The 21,103-nt window shown below is 39.6% G+C and overlaps 1 protein-coding gene across 3 annotated transcripts in view; it reads right to left on the reverse strand.

Annotated features, from left to right (window-relative positions):
• LOC129771567 (serine/threonine-protein phosphatase 4 regulatory subunit 1-like) overlaps positions 1–21,103 on the reverse strand; it is a 464,751-nt gene that overhangs the window by 124,246 nt on the left and 319,402 nt on the right. For all 3 annotated transcript variants that reach the window (XM_055775336.1, XM_055775335.1, XM_055775334.1), the window contains one exon: positions 4,428–4,537. In XM_055775336.1, coding sequence (XP_055631311.1) covers positions 4,428–4,537 — 110 coding nt within the window. The remainder of the gene's footprint in view (positions 1–4,427; positions 4,538–21,103) is intronic.

A 21,103-nucleotide genomic window follows, 5' to 3' on the forward strand; every position in this document is an offset into this window, starting at 1 on the left:
TTACAATGCTGTAGGTCATATTTAAATCAGCTGTCTTTTAGCCATTAAAAAGTATACTTAAGCTTTCATTACCTTTCTAAACTTGCCAAGATACGGCGAAAGATAACGAAATATTGTCATCCAATCCCCATGTTAGTTACTGCGGATATTGTTTTAAAGTGAAATGCTACCATACAACTTTGGCACAACTCCTCTCGTTGCCTTTCAAAACCCCATTTGAAAAATTCAAAATAAATTCTCATCCCGTAAAAATGTTGTTCACTACTCGCTGGCTAGAGCAATAGTGGAGCAGAATAGACAAAATACATTTTTTACACTCTCAACCGCTGTTACTTCCCCTATTCATAGTTTGCAGATGCTGTACAAGCAGCGTGAACGATTCACACAGCGACAAAACAACAAATAGGCAATTCGAAAATTGTCGAATTAACTCTCCGCATCAACATATCTGCACGCCGGCTAGAGCAATGCTGGAATAGAAATTACAAATAACATCTTTTATACCCTCACCCGGAGAATTATGCCTCACCATAAGGTGTTCGTTTTAGACGACACGGCCGGTGAAACACATATTGCTCGTGTCGGTGGATCAATCATAACGTAGAATTTTCATTTAGACAATGCTAGACAATTACTTCATTTCAAAACATTCTATTTTTCTTTATTTGAATAAACAGATGGAAATCAGAAATGATTTTTCTATAATGCCGAGATTATCAATCATCTGGAAAGTAGAACTAAAAAAAAACAATCCCTCAGCAATCTCACGAGTCTGCATCATGTTTTTTTGACGTAGGAGTTTGTCTTTCAGTCTTTCAGCCAGTTAATGACTATTTTGGCTCCGAACGAATTTAATTCATTTGCATTCTAGTCTATGAATGATTTGAATTGACGAAAATAGTGAGCATATACATTGTCACAAACATTTGTTCTGTGCATTTCGGTGTTCTTCAACCCGTGCTGTCAAAGCAGCAGCGAGGCACAATTTTTTCATAAACCACTGCAAATCGGGCACGCGTAAATCGCTCGCTCGAAACACAAATGTAGTGATTGCTCTACGGACCCTGTAATGAGAGGAAATATTGCAATGTAAGCTATATGGACTACTTATGTGGGTATCCAGAAATCATTCGCGACTTCCATCTCACTGTCTCTTTCCAGCCAGCGAACAGTCAACAATGTTGATGCTCGATGATATGATACACCGCGTCTGTTCTTATACTGGCTGGTGGAGGAGGTTTGTATGTTTTTGCATCACACGCGCACCCATTGTTGTTGTTTTTCAGAAAGAATTGCCAAAAGTGTGTGTCAACTGTGAAAAAGTCCGCATCGTTGGCAGGTTGGTTCTGATACTCTACGTCTGTGTGATCTTTTTCATGGACGGAGGCGATAAACTCTGGAGTTTTCAGCCTATATTTTACGAAGAGAAAGAAAAACACTCGCGATGCATACTAAGTACAATGCGTGCATCAGCAATAATGACAACAATTTCGACATATAGTCGACTTGTGTATTTTTCTCGTGAGGGGAAGAACGAATCATGATTCAACCAGTTGCAGTTGCCAGTTGCTAATATTGTTCTCATTTAAATCAGCTTCAAATAGTCTTCCAGAGCATATGATGCATCTTGCATACATTCAATTGTCTGAACGAAATTTCACAGACCTTTTCTGACACTGGCGTTCGGTCAGAGCCTTGGTATATAAATTGTGAAGATGGTTTGATGCAGAAACTGTAATCGATAGCAATAGAAACCGTGAACAAAACGTTGTCCTCTTTGCCAATATTCAAAAGCAAATTGGATGCTTTTACGGCTGATTTCTCGCTCACTGAGCTGAAAAACATGTTATAAATGATGAATTCTCTGTTTTCGAGCAATAGCTGGCTGACAATTATGTTCCTCACAATCTTTCGAGCGTATCCTCGATATCAAAATTTTAGAAATATCAAATTTTATGACCGAAATCATTTCAACCATCGAATCCAGAACCCCGAGTTTTAAATATTCGAAAAACACAGCTCCTACCATAAAATTTCCAAGAGCCCTCTTTCCACTCATAGAGAGATATGCTGGGAATTACCGGAAATCACTACTCCCATGCGTATACTTAAGATAGAGGGTGATGAAAATCTATTTTGGGTAACCCCATCACTCTCGTCTTCATTGTTTTATTTAGTGGGACCATTCTAATTTTGACAGTTTTCCAGTTTCCATTGATTCCCTGAGCCGTCTGTCTTATCAAGCCCCCCGACCCCTAGTGGTTTGGGAAATTTTTCATGGCTGCAACCTCCGATCCCGTTGTTAAAGACCTGTAAAGCGCGAAGCGGTGTGTCCCTAATATCTTCCTTTCCAACGGATGCGTCCATCTATCTTCAACTCCGCCACCGCCACCCGGCTTATATGTTTATTTATTGTTTTTTTTTGTATGGAAATCTATTTTAAAATGCTTCGCAAAGGGGAAGGCGATGCATCCGTGTGGAGGTCGATGGTTTACACCTAGATGCGAGGGTTCGACGGAATTGCTGTATCATTCGGAAATAAGTTTCATACATGAGATTTGCGCCATCTCAGAAAGGTACCGAACTCATAAACATTAACATTATTTTGTGTCGGCGATGGCAACGAAGCAAACACTGCCATCGACGTTGTGAATGTCATGATGACGTTCTGGGTGAGAATTCTGCACGAGAGATCCGAACTGAGGCTGAGAGAATTCCGTTCGCCCACCCTGTTCTGATGATGCCGGCCGGATAGCATGTAACTGTTATAATATAATAAATCCGGTTTGATTGTTGCGTTTTCGGATGTGTGAGAATCCGGTCACAAAGCGAGCGGGAGCGACACAGATCCGCAGCTTCCGATGGGAAATTGTTGCACAGCGCAGTTACGTGCTGCATCGCCATGGGAAGATTTCCGATTTTGCTCTATTTGTGTGTCTCTCCTCTATTGCTATTAAGCAGATGTTTCCGAAATGAAGCTGCCGCCGACGGGAAAAGAGCAATACTTTCTTTTCGTATTGCTCGCGCGCTCCCGCCGGATGTAATTAATTTGGTCGCAATGATTTGTTGTCGGATACGTGTTGGCTTGTGGGAGTATTGGGCTTTGGAGGCAGCGGAGCCAATTAACGGATTAGGAATTCATTGAGAATTCACCGGTGCGGGGCAGATAAATTTCATTGTGACAAAGTTAAATCTTTCTTGGATACATAGGCATTGGCATTTTTGGTTGAATATTGGTGGACACGCGCACACACACATACAACCGAAATCGAAGACCGCTAGGGTCAGATTTTATAAAAGAACTTATGCCGCAGCTGCTTTTGCCGCCGCCACACCGATAACGACTTCACCGGAAATCGCTATAGTCAAAATATAAACTGGTCCATAAATCACAGCGCCACCACCAGGGCCATGACGTCAACAGAATGTGTGCGCGTGTGTGTGTGCTTCTCATGAAATGTGTTTTTGCCAAATTGTTCTTCCGAAGGAACACATCGTTGTCGTAGGATGTGCGTGTGTGTGCCCGCGCTAAATTCACGATCATATGATTGTGACGACATCCGAGAATAGGGTAGATCTTGGATGTTCCCAAAAAAAAAAGCTCAGCACTAAGGAAGCGCAACCGTTTATGCTTCGTTATTTTCATCCAATTGCACACGGGCAAAACACCCAAAAAAACACGAAGAAGAAATTCGCGCAAAATTTGAACGGTGAAAAAAATTGTTGCTGCACGACATAATCGTTGGCCTTATACTATCCTGGGTTTTGTGCGCCGTTCGCCAAACAGATTAATACCTTCTCGGACCCCGAGACGGGTGAGCCGACAGAGCAGAGAAAAAAACGTAAACAAAAATTTCGATCGCACACACGCTCCCGAAGCCCGAGAGTGTGGCGAAGAAAACGAAGCAGAAGTTCACGACGGGGTTCAAAGACCGTCGACGGTTTGCGAATTCGGCCATGGATCTTCGCATTACGGCTGTTCTTTATTTTCTCATCGTTCGTGTTTTTTTCTACCGCTGTCTCTCTGCTGCCGAAAAGCGAACCACCGTGAGCTCTGTTTGTTATTGTTTGAATCGCCGTCATGGCCGCTGTTGTCGTCGCCCGTGTTTTTTTTCTTTCGTTGCTCGTTGCTCTTCTGGCCACCAGAAAATAACTGCGTAGCAAATTCGCATCAATGAATATTTCCCATCGGAGGAGGCAGGACCCGGCAAATCAAAAAATAGCGTTCTGAATTTCACACGGTCTCTCGATAGCACACCATCGCAAATGTCAACACCGTTTTATACTTTGTGCTACACAGTAAGGTCCGCTCGTTTCGGAAATTCGCAGTGATCGCAGCGATTCAGGCGACAGACTCGCGATCGCGCCAGGATCGATGCAACTAGTTGATCCTCGCGAATGGTTGAAGAAAGGTAAGTTTTACTAACCTGGATCGTTGGAGACGATGTCGAGCGTGACCAGAATCTCCTTGTAGTCTTGGCTCAACACAAACGGCTGCGTGTGAATGATGTGTTCCAGCACACGAGGATAGTTTTCTCTGTAAGGAAAGAAATTGAAGAGAAAGATAGTTAATAATCAATCAATTTTGTGACGTAGGATTGGGTCTTTTGGGAACACATAGGGGGTTCCAATTGAAAACCTAAATCTGGGTCGCGAGCGAAAACGTTCGAGCAACGGGACGAATTCGGCTTTAATTAGTCGACTGCGTCTCGAACACAACTCTCCATTTTTCCTCTCTGTTGAAATTTGGAAATAGACATAAATTAACACAATGGAAGGGTGTCTTCGTAGCCACTTGGTTACGCGTTCGCTTACTAAGCGATCGATAGTGAGTTCAAACTCAGGGCCCTCAATTGACCATCTTTGTGTTGTTATAGAATAACTACGTCCACGCAACCATCATCAGCTATGGAGACCGATCCACGGTGGAACAAAGATCGATTCATCCATACAACTGCTCTGCTCTGCAAGAAACATTGGGCTGCTGTTCTATAAATAACCCAACAATAATCAATATCAACTGTCTCCGCTGTCCGGTCTGCTGAACAATGGAAGAACAGATGGAATACCCTTACGCCTAAATGGCTACTACTACTACTGTGTAATTTACAACTTATAGAAACATAAACATATGTACATGAACACGATAAAAGCCCGGCTCTGTTACAGATAAAATGCAAATGAGCCTGATAAATAAATAAATGGGATAAAAAAAACACAATGGAAGAAAATGCTGATATCGCATTGTTTCTATAAATAATTTTCTTGATCCGAAATTTAGTGTTTAGGTACAAATTTATCTTTTTAAAGCATTAGGTTAAGATTCCAAATTTGCATCCTACACCCAAACTAGCGGGCAGAAAACATTTCATTTTCGGCAGAAAAAAATGCTTTTTCGTAAAAAAAATTAAAAAATTAAAACACCTTTTTCAAAAGCTTTAAAATGTTTGTATGTGTGGGAGCAGACATCTCTTTCTCTCAGGCTGAACGCTTGGGATTGAACCCGAAAAAAAGTCCAAACGATGTCAACGGGGATCGAACCATGGTCGGTTGGAATGCAAGGCTGTTTTACACGACCACGCAACCCACATAGCTACTGGTGCACCCCAGTATAAAATGGAAAGTTTTTGCTAAGAGTAAAAAGGAGAGCATGAACGTGAATTTATATCCTTCTCGTTATGGGCCAAAGTATGCGACAATATTTAATGTGTGCTTATTTGCAATGTGTCTCTTGTTTCGTTGGATCATATTGCTGTTATATTGCTATATCATATATATTATACAAATGCTATATCAGAATGGGAGAGATTACCACATTTCCTGCTTTAATTGTAATAAATCGGGATGCCAAAACTCGTGCTAAAAATAAATTTTGGGTGTAGAGATAGTAGTTGAGAATGGATGAGGTATCAATACGAGTAGATAGGCACATTAGTATCCTCTTCAATATGGAACCGACAAGGTCCGATGATGATTTTTGAACGTAAAACTACGTTAAATGTAGAGAGGTTATGCGATGTGAAATAAAAATCTTAAAACTGTAACATATTGTAAAAAAATATGAAAGACTTTGAGCACTTATACCTAAACCTTTTATTGACGGGGATCTTTGCGTCAATTTGCTACGGCCCACAAATCAAAAAAAAAAAACTGAAGAACAAAGATCGATAATCCAAAATTATATCCGAATGATTGAATCTCAAATTTTCATAATACAAAAATCTAAGACACTACCAATTGAAATAGAAAAATTTGAAGCCTAAAAATCTCGAACCTGATGAACAATGATAGATAATCCAAAAATTTCAAACACGAAATTTAAAAATCCCAAACTATAAAGCCCAAAATTCTGAGAATCAAAAATTCGAAAAAATGGAAATGTAGAATCTAGTAAAATGCAAGAAAACAAAATCAAAAAATCTAGAATCCAAATATATACAATCCAAAAAGCTGAAAGAACAAAAATCAATAATCCAAAAAAACTGGAAAAACAAAAATTAATAATCAAAAGATCTAAAATTAAAAAAAAAATTTAAAGTTCAAAATTATGCATCGTAGATCGTTGATGTATAATCGTGTAAATTTAAATCCATCTAAAGCACAAACATATGAAATCCAAAAACCGAAAATTAAAAAAAAAACAAAAATGTAGTGGAATCTGGGACCAGAAACCCTACAATACAAAATTCAAAATTATAGAAACCAAAAAGTTAAAAACCTTAAATCTAAAATTAAAAAAATCTGAGATTATAAATTCAAACCCTGATTAAGCATCGTGAACCGTTTAATTTTCGCGAGTCGTGAATCTCTAATCGTCAATCATAATAGAAAAATCTAAAACAAATTTATAATCCAAACTCTAAAAATAACTTTAAGAATCTAGAATCTAAAACCCAAGAATACAAAATTTAAAAATGTAATTTTGAATAATCTAAAGCCAAAAAATTTTAAATCCAAAAACTTAGAATTTAGAAAAGTTTCAAACGTGTACATTACAGTACACGTTTTACGTTGAAACTAATGTGTTTTCCATTTTCTACTGGCCTCTTCGATATCATAGTTTGACATCACTGCTTGTATTATTCTACCAATTACAATTTATCACTGCTCGAAATGCTCCGAAATGTTTTTATGTTTGGATTGTTTTAATAGTAGACATTTTGCGAGTTTGAAATAATGTTTAAAAAATGTAATTTCGAAAAAAATTAATTTATTTTATAATGATTTTTCTCGATATTTCACTCGTTTACCTTGAGTTGGGGCCGCGTGTGCAGTACTACACACGGCTAGTTTTCACCCTTAAATGGCAGAGGAGGATGAAATTTTATGCTAGATGGGTTCCTGGCACCATCTAGTATAAAAATCAACCATTGTACCCTCCAGGTTTTTAAGAACTTTTTGACCAAAACACCATGGCCGTCAAAGAGTTAATTATGCATTGCAAATCGTATATTATTATTCGTGGCTCGTAGATCTTCAATCGTCAAAATTCAAATCCAAAAATCTTCAGATCAAAAATAAAAAAAGAACAAAAATTTTAAAGATCCGGAACAAAAAAAAAGTGAAATATAAAATCCAAAAAATAAAGATCTAATTAAAATTAGGAATTTCAAAGTGTAATTAGGCATCGTAAACCGTTTATCATTCTTCGCAAGTCGTAAGTCATAAATCTTCAATCGTCAATCATCAACCGTAATCCAACTAATGAAGAATCCAGAATCAAAAAACCAGAAATTAAAAAAAACACATGAATGTAGAATAAATGTGAACACCCATTAAACCCAATTTTTAAAAAATCTAGGAGCTTGAAAATATAGAATCGAAAACGGTAAAAAACAAAAATCAATAATCCAAAAATCTAGAACGTTGGTAGAAAACATTTCATCTTCGGCAGAAAAAATGCTTTTTCGTTTGCTGAAGGGTGAAATAAACAAATAAAAGCCCCTTTATCAAAAGCATTAAAATCCTTATATGTATGGGAGCAGACATCTCACTAACGTCAGTTCGGGATTGTAGCAAAAAAAAAAGTCCAAACGATGTCATCGGGGATCGAACCGAGGCCGGCTGGAATGCAAGGCTGTTTTACACGACCACGCTATCCACATAGTTATCAGTGGTGTTGCATAAATGCTATTATACCTCATTATAAAATGAAGTTGAAAAGTGTTTTCTAGGAGTAAAAAGGAGAGTATAAACGTGAATCTATATCCTTCTCGGTCTGGGCCGTGTGTGCTTTTTTGCAATGTGTCTCTTGTTTCGCTCGCTCATATTGATCTTATATTGCTATACCATATATACGAGGGTCACTATTTATATTTCGGGAATTGGCAACACTGATGTCATGTGAGTCCATCTGACGGTTCCATCGTAAAGTTTGACATTTTTGACGATATACGTACTCAGAAGATTTTGTCATACGGACGCTATTTGTTTATTTTATATTTAGTTGAAAGTTTGGTCTCGGCAAAAAAATGGAACTGAATCGTGAACATTTTCGTGCGATGATTTTTTACGACTTTCGACGTGGATTATCACAACAAGAGTGCGTCAATCAACTTAATTTGACTTTTGGCGATGAAGCTCCATCAAAAACCACTGTGTATCGCTGGTATAGTGAATTCAATCGTGGTCGTAGTTCGCTGTCCGACGAGTTTCGTGAAGGTCGTCCAAAATCGACTGTAGTGCCAGAAAACATCGATGCTGTGCACGAAATGATTAAGCAAGATCGTCATGTAACCTATTGTGAGATTGAGGCATTAGTTCCACCAGCAAATATGCGATTTTACATGAACGAAGTTCATGTTGTGCGAAAATTATGTTTACGTTGGATCCCACATAATTTGACAATCGCTCAAAAAAAGGCCTCATTCGGAATGGAATAAATGCTTTGAAAATTGGTTTAAGCGCATGCAAAAGTGTATCGATCATCGTGGCGAGTACTTTGAAAAACAATAAAAATATATTCGCAACTTAACTATTTGTTTTTGTTCCTATTTCCGAAATATAAATAGTGACCTTCGTATTACACAAATGCTATACCAGTATTTGAGAGAAGCACATTCTCTGTTATTCTTAGGCTTATTTAATTTAATAAATCGGGACTCCAAAACATATGCTAAAGATCAATTTTAAGTGTACAATGCTCAAAGTGTAAATTATTGCAAATCGTAAACCACAAACCGTGAATCGTTATTTTTTTTTCAAATATTTTAGGGGTTCATGACCTCATAAGTCTCGTAATAAATCTTCATCCTGGTTGGATTCTCAGGTTGCTCAGGATACCCTCTGCCGTCGGCTGTTAAAATATGTGGAATATTGAGTTAACAAGTAAGTTTTTGAGAATTTTATCTTGGAATCATACGATATGGCTTAAGTCACTCACAAACACGTATCAAATTCTTCTTTAAGTTGACACGGATTTTGGTCCTATATGGCATCCAATTCATTGTATTCAACCGTTGTAGGCCTCTGCGTCGTTTGTGTTTCACGATCTTTGGCGCTTGTTTCAAAGGAACCCCTCTTGTATTGTTTTGACCAGTAGCATCGTTTAAACAAGTTGAAATTGATGCAGCACGATCCCCATATGCATCACACATCATTCAATGGCTTGCAGATGTTCTTTTCTTCAAATGAGAACAAAACAGTAAAGCATTGCAGAGGTGTTATCTTCGTTACCTCCACAAGTTGGTTATGGAATCCTCCGCCACCGGGTGTTGAAATATGTGAAATATTTGAAAGTTTGCGACGCGATGAGTTAAGAAAAGCGGCAGTGCAAAATTCGTTTGTTTGAGAACGAGAATCAGAATATGCTTCATGCCCCATAAAGCAGAAGAGAAACTCTGCAACTTCAGCTCCACCCTTTCGCTGGATATTAGAGTGAAAAAGATTTCATCTGCGATGTACATTCTAGTCTCGCTCCAGCAAACGAGCAGTCAAAAGTCTTTCTCGAGGATTAGATTTGACTTCATGTTTTCAAACTGTCTTTTCTAGACTGTCTTTTAGACCTTAGAATTGTGTGTGTGCCGACGCGAAATTTTTCGTTCGATTTGCAATCACGGGCCAATGGATGAAAATGAACTGATTATTTCGGGACTTGATTCATGTTCCACGTGCTTTTATGGACTCCTGGTATGCGATGCAGCATATGAATATGAAGTCTCACGAATGATAGACAAAAACCTTAACTAATTCCATCGAACAATATTCATCATATTTACCCGATATGACTACAGCAGAAAACGGACGCAAACGGTTAAACATGCTAAACACATTCCAACGCACCTACTTATATATAACAATTTGATTTGAACGCCAACTTCCGCCCAAACTTAATACATCTTTGGGTGAAAATTTATAGCTGACAATTGAAACGATCGAAAACAAAATAAAACCTGAAAACCAGACTTTACATCATTCCTCGCACCCAACACAACGCAACCAAACATTCAAAACCTCAAAGGGCACGCCGAAAGAGTAATACGCCATCAATTACTCAAGACATCATCATCGGTGGCCAGCACAGGGTACCGGGAAACCGCGCAATCGACGAAATTCCTTCCTCTCGCGCCCACCACACTCCAAACTCTCGCGCTTTGCCCTCTCTTTCGAGGGACCTCCAACTGTTAATTGTCGCTTGCCGGGCAGGGCAGTGCAACAACAACAACAGTTCAGATCCTATATTTTCTCCAGCGTTCGGCTCGGACATACCTATATCTCGCATTTCTCTCGCGTCGGTATCAATATGTGTGTGCAGCGAAGAATCTTCAAAAGAATAGTGCGCCGATAAACACTTGTTACATTCCACAGTTTAACTTTTACAGTTAGCTTTTATGCATATTCAACCATAAAACACAACGGGACGGGATGGAAAGGCGAACAAATCAAAATGCAAAGCTCGCCGAAGCACCGCCGCACCACACCGCACAGTGTCCTTCCACGCTTTGAGGAATTCCGTTGCATGGTATCGAAGCTCGCACTCGCATCGATCCAGCATCATCTCGTGACTTCGAAACACGTCCACAAACGGTGCGCGCGCGGTCCACAGGTATGGGGTCAGTTTTGGTTATCGAAGTTTGTTTCCTTTTCAATGGGATGAGATGATGTTCTGCTGCCGTTGAAAAAAAAAATGTTGACTCACCGCCGCCGTTGACGAGTTCAGACCAATTATAGGTCACAAGCAGCAGCATCAGGCATTCAGCTCTACGTTTTCTAAGGAACTGTTCCAATTGGTAGCTCCACGAAAGTCGATAATTTAACGCGCCATTCATAGACAGCGCCGCATTCCACCACGCGTGGACCAGGGCCTAGGGAGCGGTGGAGGGCAACCCCATCGACTACTAGAAGTAACTCAACGACCCCACAAGCGAAACTGAAAGCTCTGAAGAATGCGTTTTACCACGATACGTAAATACGCACAATACATAGAAGCCACTTGGGAATGGAATGGACACCGCGTTCAGTTGAGAGCGTTGGGGATGGTGATTTAAATGCCCTCTGCCGATGACCGTGGACTTAACTTTCGCTTGCATACAACAAGCAATGCGTGCGGGTCCGAAACGAAAACGCAATGCGTGTGCTGACGACCACCAACACTAAACAGCATAACCATGCTGCACGCGGAATTATTTTCAGCATCGGTGGTAGTGGTACGCGTGTACAGCAGTAGACTAGTAGTGGTAGTGACGATGGAGCGCGAGAAGAAGCTGTTAATGCTGAGCAAGTTGTTTTCAGTGTGTACGCATATTTCCGTTATCTTTCCGCTTCTTCTGGGGGTTTATGTTTCACCACAAACTGTGAATATGGATTTTTTTCTGCTTCTCTTCTGGTGGTGCTAATGTTCCCCACGGAGGGTCTTTTTTTCGCACGCCGCGGCATGCCCACATACATACGTATAGTCGCGGGGCTGTTATCTAGGCAAATATTTATCCAACATAGGCGATATGGAATGTGAAATGTGTCGGAGAACCATGGTTTGGACTATAAATTAGCTTTGAATTTGGTTGCTTTTTTACCATTATGGAAATTATGACTGTTTTACTGGCTTTTGGAAATTTAGGTTCTATATCCAGAATCACTACACGTTATTTGAAAGAACACGGAAATGCCTCAACGAATAAATAATTTACGGATAGTTTCTTGTACTGTTACTTAGAAATATTTTATCTCTGAGTACAGGGATTCGATTTGAAGAAAGAGTTGATATAATTTTTACATTGTTTCCACGGTCGATGGATTTCAATCGTTTGAGATGTTCATTGAGTAGTTTTCAAATTGAAGCTGCAGAAGTGTACGAAAAACAAAATCTGCATTTTCTTCACTTCAAGGTTTTTTCCCTTTTTTTCGTTTTTTGGTGTTTTCCTCTTTTTATTTGTTCTTTATTTTTTTTATTTTTTTCTTCTTTTTCCCGTTTATATTTCTTTTTTATTTCCTTCTTTCCTGTTTTCTTTTTTTTAAATCTCTTTATTTTACTTTTTTTTAATCATCATTCATTCTCCCCCCTAAAGGTAATTCTTGCCATTTTGCACACATGCAGTTTCTCACAGTTTCATATTCGTAAACAAAAACCGAATATTCAGTTGTCGGATGTTCGGTCATCCGACCTCGAAGCTTGCCGGATATCCGGAATTCGGTATTCGGGAAATCAACTATCCGTTTCATCACTAGTTTTTTTTCCATTCTTTCTTTTCTCTTTTTTTTGTTTTTTTTTCCTCTTGGATGCCTTCCGTTTTTCTGTTACTCAGTTTTTCTATTTTTTGTTACCTTTTCCAATTTTTCTGTTTTTGTTTTTTTTTTTGTATTTCTGTATTCTCTTTTTTCTTTTCCCGATTTTTTACCTTTTTCCTATTTTTCAGTTTTTCCCTTCTTCCTTTTTTTCCGCTTTATCGTTTTTCCATTTCTACGTTTTCCTTTCTTGTTGTTTTTTTTTTCTTTTTTCATTTATTCGTGTTTGTCTTGTTTCCATTTTGAGGTTCTCGTTTTTTTTACTTTTTCCTATGTTTTTTTCCTTTCTATTCTTTCCCTTTTACTCTTCTTGCTACTCTATTAAAGGACATTCATTCCAAAAGGAAAATTTAATCATCGTTCATTTTTATGTAAAAATGTGGTTATTTCTTCTTTGAATAGTATTCCTGGCTTCTTGAACATATGCCGTTTCTCCCAGTGTTGTATTCGCAAATAAAGAAGCGAATATTCGGCTGCCGAATGTTCGGCCACCTGGCTTCGAAGCTTGCCGGATATCCGGTATCCGGGCAAACTATTATCTGTTTCACCACTAGAAAAATTCCTTCCTTCTTTTTTTTGCGTTTTTTCCCGCTTGGCTTTTGATTTTTCGATTTCCGTTTTTGCTTTTTCCTTTTTTTAATTTTTCAGTTTTTCTGTTCCAGGTTTCCTGTTTTTTTGTATTTTAGTGCTAAGTTTGAAGAGAAGCTACGAAAAAAAACTCACCTTGGACGGTTAACTGTTAATAATTTTTCCGTTCTCCCGTTTTTTACGCTTTATCGTTTTTCCATTTCTACGTTTTTCTCTCTTCTCTTTTATCCTTTTTTTCATTCATTCGTGTTTGTTTTGTTTCCACTTTCGGGTTCATTTTTATTATACTTTTTTCCTGTTTTTCTTTTTTTTCCCTTCCTCCCCTTTTATCCGTTTGTTTTATTTTCGTTCTCTGTTCTTCCGTTCTTTCGTTTTTCCAATGTTACGTTTCTTCGTTTTCCGTTTTCTTCGTTTTTATTTTTCTTTCCTGATGTTATTCCGTTTTCTTTTTCTAATTTTTCGTTTTTTTCTCTTACTCAGTTTTTCCTCCTTCCCTTTTTTCATTTTTCAATTTTTTTTGCTCCATTTGCTTTTTTCATTTTGTTCGTTTTTTCTTTATTTCTTTGTTCTGTTTTTTTTAATTCCCTTTTTCCGTATTTTTACATTTTTCCGTTTCTGCTTGTTTCCTTTTTCCGTTTTTTTCCTTTTTCTGTTTTTCTGTTTTTCTGTTTCATTTTCCTGTTTTGTATTTTAGTGGCAAGTTCAAAGAAAAGCGTCGAAAAAACCAGCTTGAGCGGGTAACTGTTATGATTCAAGTGATGAGCACTAACATCACATATTTGAGAAACATTTTTGTGAGTGTGGTGGTTCGTAAGAGGTATGTGAACGATCGAACGGTTCAGCAATCGGGTGGTCCCTAAATACTGTGTGGGCATGTTAAATCGTGAATCGGTTGGATTCACTTATGTTTCTCAAATATGTGGTGTTAGTGCTTCGCGCTCGGAATAGAAAAACTCGTGCCACACTATGAAAAATGCCTCGAACGTTACGGCGATTATGTAGAGAAATAGAAAATAAAACGTAGATTACGAAAATCACCTTGTTTTTTGTGCTAACTTCATTTTTCCGCGATTTCTGAGGCACTGAAACTTATTTTTTGAACGACCCTCGTATGTTTGTAAATTTTGGCGGACTACATATTTTCTCGAAACCCCGTCAATATGGGTATCTAATGAAAGGACTTGACTAGTAGAACACAGTTATTTATGAAAAATGGAAATCCAAGATGGCGGCCTTTACAAAATGGCAGACTACATATTTTCTCAAAACCTCATCAATATGTGTATCAAATGAAAGGACTTGACTAGTAGAACATAGTTATTTATGAAAAATTCAAATCCAGAATGGCCACCACTCCAAAATGGCAGTACAGTGCAGACTCAATTATATACAGTTTCTGATTTTTTTCACTGTATATAATCGTCTATCAACTCCTGAGAGAATCTGGATAAATTAATTTTTTTCTTGTGCGAAAGGAGTTTTCTGACTTTAAGGGAATGAATCAAAAATCAAATTCCTCTTTTATATTCAAAAAACGAAAAAATACATGCAAGAAAAAACGAATAGAAATTTTTTTTTTTGATTCGATTATATACAGTGAAAAGGAATCATAAACTGCATATAATCGAGTCTGGCCTGTACATATTATGTATTCCGACGACATCAGTAGCACGTGAAAGATTTTTTTTCGAAAGCAGGACAAGTTTGCAATGAAAGACGTAGTAGACTTTTGGCATAACATAACATTGAAATTATAATGTTTATATATAAAATATGTAATGAAGATTATTGTGATGGAAACCCTTCAGTGAAGTAATATTTTTACTATTCTTTGCACTAAATATTTTTTAAACTTTATTTTTTTCGTCTTCCATTTTTTACATATCCGTTTTGCCCATCTCCATCATGAACCACAGTACTGAAGATAAGATCAGAATGTGTTCTGTAGTAAACCTTATGATTAGGTGTTTTCTGCTGAGGCTGATGCTATAAGCCATTTGATTTACTTTAGGAAACACTCTGTACTTGATTTTCTTTAAGTCTACAATGAAGCTACTGTGATTCCTGAGCTGTTGCATTCCACATTCGATTCGATACGCGAACGAATCACAGGCATAACCCACCAGCACGATACAAAAAAACTCAATTTCATTCAGGTCAATAACCAATCGAAAACAGAAGAACCAAAAAAAGAACCAAGTGTCGAAAAAAAAGTTCAGTTAGTGTGCTTGATGTGGAAGCCGCTGGTGCTGCACATGTTGATTGATCATTTTCCTCTTGTGAGTGGCCCGAGGGTGATGGTGAAGTGGAAGAGCACGCACGCAAATTTCTTCCTACCCGCACACCGCCCTTTATTTCCGTAATTTTAAGAGTTCCAACCACCTTTCCGATTCCGCTCGAATGGAACAAAAGCAAGAATCGATAAATTTCGCCTTTCAAAACGCGCGGCTTTGCGACTTTGAACACTGTGTTCTTGTGTTCGCCGGCAGCTATGATATGTACTCTGACTGCAAAGTGCATGAGAGAGAATAAAACAAAAACCGAAGAAATTCAGGAATCAAATTGAAATTGAAAAAGAATTAATGCACGCTTCAACACCATTCCATCACTTTCCGCTCGAAAGATTTCGGTTACTTTGGGCGGTTCATGCGGGAGAATGCCGTGTCATGGAAAAACACAGGATAAGTTCGCCTTTGTGTGCGCTTTGATGTTTCACCACAAAACTCCATTAATGCGCGCTTTTGACGGAGACGCATGGTGTTTGGCGAAGTCACTTACTTTCCTGTCGAGATATAATCTAGAAATTATACAGTTTGGTATTCATGGCAATGTCTGCTGGACTTACAGACTGTTTTGTATTCGTTTTCTTGTTGTATCTAGGGCAACGATTATTACAATCACTTTGCACCAACGTGACTTACATGCACATAAGCTTCAATGGTGCAAATTGTTTCGCCCCAAATCCCAAACCATATGGTCAAACTGGAATTCCATTTGCCTGGTCACCGCGCTTGGACCGGATCGCTTCGGATCAAGCTCTCTCATGTTAAGTTGTACACAAAGTTCCGTCCGGCATAGAGGCGAACCCGTTGGAACCACCACCAACAACAACAACTAGGATTACATTAACGATATGTGCATTCCAGACCACCCGGTTTATTAATGACCGCGATATTCAGTCTTCGCACAGCTGCCATACCTCGCACAACCGCCCCGTACCCACGCCCCTTCGAGCCCGAGCAAAGCTTTCGCATCTTTCACTCTTTCTCGAGTGAAAACAAACAAAAAAAAAGCTTCGAATCAACGGTACATTTCCCACCACGTAGACCGCGGTCTCGCTCTCGTACAGACCACCAGAGACCCAAACAACGATCTTCCATCTCACCGGGCACAAGAATCTGGCCCCGAAACCGGTTGCAATCCGCGCATCCGCGTCTCTCCCGAGTCGTGTCTCATTTTGTTGTTGTCGCACCACCTCTCTTCCCAGGAGGATTCATGTGAATTCCAAACAACTTGGTGGACTCTTCGCCGTCGCCCCTCTTTGGCAGACGTCTGCGGAGTTCCACTCCGAGTCCCAAAAACGGAACGGAAGAGAGCTTTCTGAGCCGGCGTGCGGAATTCTTCACACGATCGTGATCTAACGGAGTGGACACAAGCAGTGAAGTGGGGGTAGTGCGGGAGGTACTTTTTCTTGGAATTTACCCCCGTCTTGCAACCCTCTCCCACCACCCGACAGCCACTCGCCACAAAATGCTGCTGCTGCTGCTATCGGAGAAATGGACATATAAAGAGATCGGAGAAAAACAACATGCTGAATAATTTCCCCGCGCCGATCGTCATCGTCTCTCTTCTGCTATGCTAGCCAACAGGTTTGACACGATCGGTTCGTGCGATTTGAGCGAAAGGTAGTAAATAAAGTAGTAAATTTTTCATGTTCTCTCCCGCAGGTTAACCAACCTGGTTCAGTGTGTTTGCGCATTCGTGGTCCTCCTCCGGTGGTGGCGAGTACCATGACCAATGGCACATAGCGAAGCGGGCAAGCAGCAATACAGCAATCGTTATCAACCGGGTACAATCTGTCAATGTCGTTGCGCGCTTTGGCGGCACACGATTGCGGGGTTCCAATACCAATGCCCTGTGCGCCAATGGTCTCCTCCACCCTCCCTTCCGCCTGAAGAAAAAGAAGACCCAGTGGCCGGTAGTTGCGAGTGTTGGTATTGGTCCATTGCTGCGCGTTCACTTTGTTGTGTAGCTATCACTTTTGTGTTTGGGCTCTGGCATTTTACCTTCTTTCCCATCTTTCGCCGCTCGCGCGCTCCTCTTGCGAATGGAATGCGGGTTGTTGCGGTAATTTTATTATTTTTAAGTTGATGATTGTCTTCTTTCATCGATCAGGAGGAAGCTGATGGTCGCCTTTTATCGCCGATCGTGGCCGTTTCTATCGCCTCTTTCTCTGAGACGATTGTTGGACGGAACGGGGTTCGGGACATGGGGGAACGAGACTTTCAATTGGAATAGTTTTGTGAAATTGGGGTCTATGGAGATTAGCGTTATTCGATTGACCGACTTCTGGAATAGTAATGTTGTAATGTTGGACGCCGCAATTGTACAATTAGACTGCTGCCCGAAAAAAAGTGGGAGGAAGCAAGTTCTGCCCAATCGACCAACTTGTTGTCGTACAGCTGCAGAATCTTTATATAATAATATATAGGGTTGGGGAAAAAGAAATGTCGTTGACGCTTTATTTAACATACTTAAAATTATCCAATTTAAGTCAAATATGCGCCGTTTTGTTCGCAAACTTGTTGCCATTTAAAAAGCAACTTCATTCATTATAGAACCCCCCCCCCCCTTTATAAACACCCCCCCCCCCCCCCCTCCTTGTTTACAAAAAACTCAGACAGCCAGTTTTCGCAAGCCTCTTTTGAGACCAACTTAGTATCACCAAGAGCGTTTTGCATGGACCGGACGAGATGATAATCACTTGGAGCCAGGTCCGGACTATACGGTGGGTGTAATAAAACATCCCACCCGAGCTCCCGTAGCTTCTGGCGGGTCATCAAAGATGTGTGAGGTAGAGCGTTGTCCTGGTGGAAGACAACACCATTCCTATTGATCATTTCTGGCCGCTTCTGGTCAATCGCCTGCTTCAAACGGTCAAGCTGCTCACAGTAGAGAACCGAGTTGAGGGTCTGGCCATAGTTGAGCAGCTCATAGGGGATGACTCCCTTCCAATCCCACCAAACACACAGCAAAACCTTCCTGGCCGTCAATCCGGGCTTCGCGATGGTTTGGGCCGGCTCACCGCGCTTCGACCACGACTTTTTTCGCTTTAGGTTGTCGTACGTGATCCACTCATCACCAGTCACCATCTTCTTCAAAAATGGGTCGAGTTCGTTCCGTTTCAGCAGTGCATCGCAGGCGTTGATTCAGTCTAAAAATTTTTTCAACTCTTGTGGCACCCATACATCCAGCTTTTTTTGGAATCCAATCTTCTGCAAATGGTTCCAAACGGTTTTATGGTCTATACCAATGTCCTAGAAAAAAGGTAATGAAGATGGTCGAGTTTCGAGCGACATAGCATGCGCTGCCATAACTATCCCGCAAATAGTGACGTCAGTCGTTGTGTTTATCTTTGATTGCCCACCGCATTGCCCATGTAAAATTGCTATTTCCAGGAAATAATTTATCAATTAAAAACATACATTTTTGTAGAGCTCCCGCTGAATATGAGGCTAATGTGATAGCGTGAAGTGAATATTTTTGAAATCACGTCGAAAAAGACGGATAAAAGTGATATTTCCATGTGCCATTTTCACTCCCCCACGTTCATAGAAACAAAGGAAGTTTCGTTATTTCACCGTTATGAAGTTGATGTTTCGAAGGCTCTCAGTGTCGGTGTGTGTGTTGTGAGATAATAATCGCCAATTAATCAAAATTTCACCGAAAATGTTACTGCTTTCGAGAACTAAGCATACGACTGCTCTCTGGACCTTTTTACCACATGAATAATCGAAATAAGCCACGGTATAATTGTCATCTGTTAAAAAACAACCAGTTGAATGATTTCATGAGAATTTTGGCTCGAATTATCATGCAACCGTAAGTACTTTCAACATTGTTTTGTTTCTTCCATATACATTCCATATTGAATGCAAATAATTACGACACGATATTTGGCTTGCCAATACAGATACACTTCGCCTACTGCTTCACCTCTATATGTACCTCATTGGGTCTATACCCAGTTCCTGGCCAATCGAGCGAGTGCTCACATGCCGGTCTACGTGGATGATTTCAACGATTTTATCGGTTTCCACGACGATTGGCCTATCAGTACGGGGTGTATCTTCGACAACCACTACACCAGAACGAAATCGATCAAACCAACACTGAACTGTGCGAATCGTTACAGTATCCGGTCCATAAACTACACGAATTTTTTCGGTAGCCTTCGTTGCAGTTTTACCTCGCAGGTAGTAAAAACGTAAAATATGGCGAATTTCTTGCTTGGTGGACTCCATCTTTGACGCGCTTTAACTTGAGACTGAAAAGGACAATCACAACACTGTCAAAACGACACTTGTAGCAGATTGTCGTCTTTAAATAGCCGTATAGTACGACCCGATGTGATAAGTACAACACAAGATATGTTTAAGTGTTGCCATATATTGACAATATACGACATTTCTTTTTCCCCAACCCAATATATAATAAAAAAGAAGGAATTTCCCACGTACGGGTGAACCGCTCTTTAGATCTGCGTCGTTTATATATCGTTGAGTTTGTCTTCACCCAAATAAGAACAATAGAATACTTTGGAAAACATTTGAGATGATTAGAAAAATTCGAAAAAAATGACTGCATATCTCTTCTTTCTATATATATTAAAATCTCGTGTCACAATGTTCGTGGCCGAACCCCTCCGAAACAGCTCGACCGATTTTAATGAATCTATACTCAAAACACTTGGTAGGCATGAGAATAGGTCGTAAATTGTATATGATACTGCTTGGATACCAATTACTGTATATTTAATATCGATTAGAGATTCCCTATGCAGAAAAAAAACATTTTTTCTGAATAATTTTTTTTTTCATTTTTTTGAAAGTTTGACTTCAAAATATACATCTAAACCCAGATTTTCACTCTTTTACCACCATCCTCAATCGTGATTTTAATACTTTTGTATGAACAATATTCATATAATTTCAATAATTTTGTTCGTTTTTTAAACTGATCGCATTTATTCACGTTGTTCAATGACAAATGGCGTTTCGTTCGCTACTTCCATACTTCCATACGAACATGCGTAAGTAACCTCAATTCGCCTAAAGCCAAGCATTGCCGGTGAGCTGGGAATGTTATTGAATGAACACAAGCAATTATTGAATTCTTTAAATCACATATGCTCGGATTGCAAAACGACAATCACGTTATTGTTCACAATCCTGATCCTGACACTTTGATACTACGATGTAGTGAGCAGTGCTAATAGTTCATGGTCGACATGTACGCAAAGGAAGAGAGTAAACGACTGCGACTCCTACGAAACAATAAACAGAAGCGGCGTGATGAAGAATACATTTACTTGCGAGACGCTATCATGAGCAATGCCGACACTGCCTTTGCTATTGCCAGATCAAAACGGAATACACATGACATTACAACACGATGTTCAAACAGAAAATGACGTCTTTAATGAGCTTTATTACAACATTACGCGTATTCGGTAGAATGGCAAACGCGAGAATTATCCCATACACACATTTTTAGTTTGGTTAGTGGGAAAAAT

The sequence above is a fragment of the Toxorhynchites rutilus genome, chromosome 2 (genome assembly GCF_029784135.1).
Source record: "Toxorhynchites rutilus septentrionalis strain SRP chromosome 2, ASM2978413v1, whole genome shotgun sequence".
NCBI lineage: Eukaryota > Metazoa > Arthropoda > Insecta > Diptera > Culicidae > Toxorhynchites > Toxorhynchites rutilus.